Source organism: Rutidosis leptorrhynchoides, chromosome 10 (genome assembly GCF_046630445.1).
Source record: "Rutidosis leptorrhynchoides isolate AG116_Rl617_1_P2 chromosome 10, CSIRO_AGI_Rlap_v1, whole genome shotgun sequence".
In the NCBI taxonomy this organism is placed as follows: Eukaryota; Viridiplantae; Streptophyta; class Magnoliopsida; order Asterales; family Asteraceae; genus Rutidosis; species Rutidosis leptorrhynchoides.
In genome coordinates this window covers 59,244,375-59,252,472 of record NC_092342.1, presented here as the reverse complement: position 1 = coordinate 59,252,472, position 8,098 = coordinate 59,244,375, and the positions used below count along the sequence as shown (strand labels likewise).

The following is an 8,098-nucleotide window of genomic DNA, read 5'->3' as shown; positions in this document are numbered from 1 at the left end:
ACCGGAAATGAACTACGAGCTGTAATAGATAATGACACCTAGAATTTCACCCAATTGGGTAATAGAGGTGAAAACTTTTATCCTGAGAATAAAAGGAAGGAAATATTAGGAATTGTCCACCCTATAGAAATAAGTATGTCGGTGTATATCGATCCATTTGACCAAGAACCAGAAAAGAGACATATCCATTTACTAAAAGCCACACTTAAAGAAGAATTAAGTAGTGACGATCTGGTGAGTCTAAACTTTAAACCCATTGATATATTATACACCACCCGAAATGTAAATAACTGGCTCACTACTCTAATTCGTGGAACTCATTCTACCAACTTCACATGTCGTCAGCTAAGTGTGGGGAAGTCTAACCCCACTTAACGTTAAATTAGGGGTTCGGGTTAGTGCATAACTCGTTAATAAAAATGCATGATAAGTTAGGGTAAAAGACGCTTTTTCAAATATTAGTAAACAGTTCAGAAAAGCAGCCGTTTTGGAAAAAAAGCATGTGTGATAAAACAAGAAGGAATGAACGATGAGGCGCGCCATCTATCATTCGATGAGCTTTGTAATTACAAACTGAGTATTTTTAATCACTTTTCTACACTTATCACCCTCATGAATTTATAAATATAGTCTGATTTCATGCAAATGAGGGCATTGCATGATCTTAAGTGTGAGGAAGGGTTATAAATTCTCTCGGGTTTATACTTGGCTTATTTTCTAAATTTTATGAAAATTTTAAAAATTTTCAACTAAATGAATTCAAAATCATGTTTATACATATTTATGAACGATAAAACTAGGTGTTAATGCCGAAATTATCGTTACCTCGGAAAGGACATAAATTGAGAAACAACTAAAACGCTTGAATTTATTTATTTAAGATATAAAAAGATGCATGAAAAAAGCCAAGTGTGGAGAGAATGTACCAAGTTATTCAATTAAAAACTATCTATCACATGTTTCTGTAAAGTTATTGCAGGTGCTTTTGTTTTGGACTAAATTAACTGTTTTACCCGATTTACTGTAAAGAGAGATGGATCTACACGATGAATCAATTCCATCATTAAAAGGAAGTAAAGTCTTCCGAAAAAGACACGCGCTTCTTGATTTAGGTCAAGAAATTGTCGTCCAGACCAGCTGTAGGTTGACGAAAAATCTAGAAAAGTCATCTCTAAAATCAGCAGAAAATCCACGGACCTCAGCATCAAACAGGGTTGCCAGGTGGTCAGATTTATCCTAACCATGAGAAGGATTTATCTCGTACAATGGGGGGGCACCGTGCAAATTAGATTGATAAGACTAATGAATCAGATCCCCAGAAAGGATAATCTCCTTAAAGATCAAAAATCAGCTTTTAAGACTGATATTACTCAATCCTTGAGATTGACCTTAAAGATTGAGAATTACAAACTCATGGAATTCAATGATATCTAAACTCGAGCTTGAACGAGAAAATATTTTGATCAAAATTAAAACCGATTTGTTTTCTGAAAACCCATTTTCAATGCGTTCATTACCATTGAACGTAAAATCCTAGGAATTCACCTGGAATTCATTAGGTCACCTGAACCAAATCAGGTGTCAACCGTAAGAACGGTGGTTGCATAGCATGGTCAAAGACAGGACCTTGTGCCAGACTGGAAAATTATAAGGGTGAGCTTTACTATTGCTCCTACAAAGGATAGTAATTGCGTCCGACACGTTATAGACCATAATCAAAAGCAAGTCACGGGACATTGCCTTAACAGTTGCTTGTTCATCGCTTTCCTTTACAACCGGACGGTAGTTTACCGAAAGGTAATATACGGGACAAGTAAACTGGACGTGTTGCTTTCCTAATATAAGGTTAGCAAGTGGGTGACACAAAACCATAAGTTTTGAGCTAAAATTTTCAAATCTGAAACCCACAAAACCCACAAAAATATTTTGCAACACCGGTGAAGGGTTATTCCGGAAAACTTATCTAGGGTAAAAGCTAGATTGAATTTTCAAAAGATCAAATATTTTCATAAAGATCCAATTTCCTTAAGGATCTACATTTTCATAGTCATGTGGGACTGTAAACCGCCTTTCAAATGTGCACTTTGCTTTGGAAACCGAAAGTAAATCGGCTATTTGATTGCAAGTGTTGTTGACCTAAACCCGAGGCAACTGTGGATGACACACCCACCTTTAACCATGGTTCTATCGTCACTATCATTGTTTATACCACCGTATCAAAATCACTGATGTATAAAGTGTGAGAATAAAAAAGTGATTCGAGTGAAGTGTGATTTTATTTCAAGTTATGTATTGCTTGAGGACAAGCAACGTTCAAGTATGGGGATATTTGATAGTGCTCCAAATGAACATATATTTAGTAGCAATATCCTCCCAATATGTAAATTATTTAGTTGTAATTGTCCTATTTTAAGTTGTAATCGTTTATATTAAATAAGTGCGAAGACAAAAGGCGAAAACGAAGATTTGAAGATGCAAACGTCGAAAAAGCTCAAATGTACAAGATACAATCCAAGTGGTTCAATTTATTGATGAGAAACGTCTAAAAATAACAAAAGTACAAGTTGCGGAACGCAAAGTACAAGATATTAAATTATACGAAAAGGCGTTCGAAAATCCGGAACCGGGACATGAGTCAACTATCAACGCCCGACGCAACGGACCAAAAATTACAAGTCAGTTATGCACAAGAATATAATATAATATATAAATAATTATATTAATTATTTATATTTTATATTTATATATTTATTATGTCGACAAGCTAGGAGCCAAAAGTTTGTGAGCTGGATTTTCAAACTCCACGACTCGCGGAGTTTGAAGGCCAAAAACTCCACGACTCGCGGAGCTGCCAAATTCCAAAATGCCTATAAAAGGTCACGAATTCTGCGAGTAAAAATAACATAATAATAATAATACTCTGTAGTATAATATAAATAATATATATATATATATATATATATATATATATATATATATATATATATATATATATATATATATATATATATATATATATATATATAATATAGATTAGTGTTATATTAGATTAGTTCGGGTTATGTAAAGGTTATTTTACGGGTTTTAAAGTCGGAGCTCTGTCCGTGTAACACTACGCGATAAATAATCAATGTAAGCTATGTTCTCCTTTTTAAATTAATGTCTCATACTTAAGTTATTATTATGCTTATTTAAGACGAAGTAATCATGATGTTGGACTAATTACTAAAATTGGGTAATTGGGCTTTGTACCATAATTGGGGTTTGGACAAAAGAACGACACTTGTGAAAATTAGACTATGGTCTATTAAAGGGCTTTATATTTGTTTAACTAAATGATAGTTTGTTAATGTTAATATAAAGATTTACAATTGGGCGTCCCTATAAATAACCATTTACACTCGATCGGACACGATGGGCGGGGTATTTATATGTACGAATAATCGTTCATTTAACCGGACACGGGAATGGATTAATAGCCACTAGAATTATTAAAACAGGGGTGAAATTATGTACAAGGACACTTGGCATAATTGATAACAAAGTATTAAAACCTTGGGTTACACTCAGTCGACATCCTGGTGTAATTATTAAACAAAGTATTAAAATCTTGTTACAGTTTAAGTCCCCAATTAGTTGGAATATTTGACTTTGGGTATAAGGATAATTTGACGAGGACACTCGCACTTTAAATTTATGACCGATGGACTGTTATGGACAAAAACTAGACGGACATATTAAATAATCCAGGACAAAGGACAATTAACCCATGGGCATAAAACTAAAATCAACACGTCAAACATCATGATTACGGAAGTTTAAATAAGCATAATATATTTTATTTCATTTTTCCTCGTACTTTTATTTATTGTCATTTTAATTATTGTTATTTATTTTATATTGTTAGTTAAATATCGTCATTTACTTTACGCTTCGCTTAAAATATAAATCGACAAACCGGTCATTAAACGGTAAAACCCCCTTTTATATATTATTAATATAATATATTTTGTACGAATATAATTGTTTAAAATATAGTGTGAAATAAGCCAGCTCCCTATGGAACGAACCGGACTTACTAAAAACTATACTACTCTACGATTAGGTACACTGCCTATAGTGTTGTAGCAAGGTTTAGGTATATCCCATTTGTAAATAAATAATTAAAACTTGTGTAATTTGTAACGTATTTCGTAGTAAAATATAGTACTATCACGTACCCCCACCGTACCACATCAGTATACGTATCCCAGTATTGATCACAACTCAAACTATATATATTTTGGAATCAACCTCAACCCTGTATAGCTAACTCCAACATTCACATATAGAGTGTCTATGGTTGTTCCGAAATATATATAGATGTGTCGACATGATAGGTTGAAACATTGTATACGTGTCTATGGTATCTCAAGATTACATAATATACAATACAAGTTGATTAAGTTATGGATGGAATAGATTTGTTACCAATTTTCACGTAGCTAAAATGAGAAAAATTATCCAATCTTGTTTTACCCATAACTTCTTCATTTTAAATCCGTTTTGAGTGAATCAAATTGCTATGGTTTCATATTGAACTCTATTTTATGAATCTAAACAGAAAAAGTATAGGTTTATAGTCAGAAAAATAAGTTACAAGTCGTTTTTGTAAAGGTAGTCATTTCAGTCGAAAGAACGACGTCTAGATGACCATTTTAGAAAACATACTTCCACTTTGAGTTTAACCATAATTTTTGGATATAGTTTCATGTTCATAATAAAAATCATTTTCTCATAATAACAACTTTTAAATCAAAATTTATCATAGTTTTTAATTAACTAACCCAAAACAGCCCGCGGTGTTACTACGACGGCGTAAATCCAGTTTTACGATGTTTTTCGTGTTTCCAGGTTTTAAATCATTAAGTTAGCATATCATATAGATATAGAACATGTGTTTAGTTGATTTTAAAAGTCAAGTTAGAAGGATTAACTTTTGTTTGCGAACAAGTTTAGAATTAACTAAACTATGTTCTAGTGATTACAAGTTTAAACCTTCGAATAAGATAGCTTTATATGTATGAATCGAATGATGTTATGAACATCATTACTACCTTAAGTTCCTTGGATAAACCTACTGGAAAAGAGAAAAATGGATCTAGCTTCAACGGATCCTTGGATGGCTCGAAGTTCTTGAAGCAGAATCATGACACGAAAACAAGTTCAAGTAAGATCATCACTTGAAATAAGATTGTTATAGTTATAGAAATTGAACCAAAATTTGAATATGATTATTACCTTGTATTAGAATGATAACCTACTGTAATAAACAAAGATTTCTTGAGGTTGGATGATCACCTTACAAGATTGGAAGTGAGCTAGCAAACTTGAAAGTATTCTTGATTTTATGTAACTAGAACTTGTAGAATTTATGAAGAACACTTAGAACTTGAAGATAGAACTTGAGAGAGATCAATTAGATGAAGAAAATTGAAGAATGAAAGCGTTTGTAGGTGTTTTTGGTCATTGGTGTATGGATTAGATATAAAGGATATGTAATTTTGTTTTCATGTAAATAAGTCATGAATGATTACTCATATTTTTGTAATTTTATGAGATATTTCATGCTAGTTGCCAAATGATGGTTCCCACATGTGTTAGGTGACTCACATGGGCTGCTAAGAGCTGATCATTGGAGTGTATATACCAATAGTACATACATCTAAAAGCTGTGTATTGTACGAGTACGAATACGGGTGCATACGAGTAGAATTGTTGATGAAACTGAACGAGGATGTAATTGTAAGCATTTTTGTTAAGTAGAAGTATTTTGATAAGTGTATTTAAGTCTTTCAAAAGTGTATAAATACATATTAAAAAACTACATGTATATACATTTTAACTGAGTCGTTAAGTCATCGTTAGTCGTTACATGTAAGTGTTGTTTTGAAACCTTTAGGTTAACGATCTTGTTAAATATTGTTAACCCAATGTTTATAATATCAAATGAGATTTTAAATTATTATATTATCATGATATTATCATGTATGAATATCTCTTAATATGATATATATACATTAAATGTCTTTACAACGATAATCGTTACATATATGTCTCGTTTAAAAATCATTAAGTTAGTAGTCTTGTTTTTACATATGTAGTTCATTGTTAATATACTTAATGATATGTTTACTTATCATAGTATCATGTTAAATATATATATATCCATATATATGTCATCATATAGTTTTTAGAAGTTTTAACGTTCGTGAATCACCGGTCAACTTGGGTGGTCAATTGTCTATATGAAACATATTTCAATTAATCAAGTCTTAACAAGTTTGATTGCTTAACATGTTGGAAATATTTAATCATGTAAATATCAATCTCAATTAATATATATAAACATGGAAAAGTTCAGGTCACTACACAAATCACATCCGTTTTGAGATCCAATTATCCATGTATTAATTTATTATATTTATTAATAATATATTTTTAACCTTTTGCATTTCCTAACCAATTTCGTTCAACAAACTGATCATCATTTTAACTTTTAATAATTAATACAAGTTTAATTAAAGTTTTGTGCTACTTATACAAAAGGTGATAGGATAGGGGCTAAAGTTGACAATATGGCAACTAGTTCCAACTAACCTGCAACTTATTTTCCCGCTTATTTTCTGTTCAAATGTAATAGTTGTAATAGGCGGTTGATTCTGTTAATAGCTTAAATTGAGACTATATAAACAGTTGTAACTGTGTTAATTGTAATATAATGAAATCAATTACACAAATCGTTTCCGTTTCTTATGGTATCAGAGCTTAGGAACGTACAAACTCTAGAATCTTATTTTCACTAAATTCGTCATTGATTCATCTGAAAGCTGTTAATTGACAGTGTTATCACGATCGTTATCAATGATTGAAGGTTATTCAATCACGAATAAATGGCAATTTATGAAAATCTGCTGCAAAACACCATTAATGCTCCTCTTTACCTGACAAGCTCTGATCATCCTGGTATGACGCTAACTACAACTCTGTTCAATGGCAGTAACTTTCTCGAATGGAGCAGAACAGTTAAAATGGCAATAGGAGCTAAGCTCAAGCTGGGGTACATTGATGGAAGCTTGGTCAAACCTGCTGTTACAGATGATGACTATCAAAAATGGACAAGATGTGACTATATGGTTAAATGTTGGATACTGAATTCAATGATATCCGAATTATCTGAATCGTTCTTGTATGCTACTGGTGCAAGTGGTTTATGGAAAGAACTCAGTGAAAGGTATGGTCAAAGTAATGGACCATTAGATTACCAAATTGAAAGAGAATTAAGCACGGTTAATCAAGGTAGCTTGACTGTGGCCGCTTATTACAACAAGTTAAATAGGTTTTGTGATGAACTTCAAAGCTTGAATGGCATTCCTACTTGCAGCTGTAGAAGATTAAGAGAATGCACTTGTGGTATAGCAGACAAGTTCTTGGAAATTGATAGCAGGTCAAAAATCATGCAGTTCTTGATGAGGTTGAATGATGAATTTGAGTCTGTTAGGAGTCAAATTCTGTCAATGGATCCATTGACTACCATCAATAAGGCTTATTTCATAGTGCAATAAGTTGAGAAACAGAAGCAGGTTACTCAACATGATCCAAATCCTACTGCATTTTTTGCTAATCATAACAAATGTTCTTGTGGCTTTAAGAAGTTTATCAAAGAGAATAAACAAGATAAAAAGTGCACTTTCTGCAATATGGAAGGTCACACTGTTGATAGTTGTTTTGAAAGGATAGGGTATTCAGATTGGTACAAAGGAAAGAAAGCAAAGAAACATGTGAAATTGGCTGCTTAAGTTGGTACTAATTTTGATGCATATATGAACACGGATACACCTTTTAATATGGTGAATGAAAATGGGGTTAACTGTAAAAGGTTTGATTTAGATCAAAGGTTGGTCAATGTTGTTTGTCAAGAAATGATGAAAATTTTTAAGGGCAAAGTTGAAGCAGATAGGTCTAGTACTTTTAAACCCTATGCAGGTATATCATTCCACTCTTCAGTTAAAACCTTGTCTGATAGATATAGTGGTTATGATTACATGAATGATTGGAT

General features: G+C 32.3%; 1 protein-coding gene across 1 annotated transcript; it reads left to right on the top strand.

Moving 5' to 3' along the window:
• Positions 1-6,932: 6,932 nt before the first annotated feature.
• Positions 6,933-7,838, top strand: LOC139870306 (uncharacterized). The gene is made up of 2 exons (XM_071858137.1): positions 6,933-7,595; positions 7,692-7,838. Exons 1-2 carry the CDS (start codon positions 6,933-6,935, stop codon positions 7,836-7,838), a joined length of 810 nt encoding a protein of 269 aa, XP_071714238.1.
• The last annotated feature ends 260 nt before the right edge of the window (positions 7,839-8,098 follow it).

Excerpts from the sequence above, each read along its gene's own strand:
- LOC139870306 (XM_071858137.1), top strand. The coding sequence starts at position 6,933 with ATGGCAATTTATGAAAATCTGCTGCAAAACACCATTAATGCTCCTCTT. Across the intron at positions 7,596-7,691 it reads TCAATAAGGCTTATTTCATA|AAGTTTATCAAAGAGAATAA; the intron begins GTGCAATAAGTT and ends TGTGGCTTTAAG.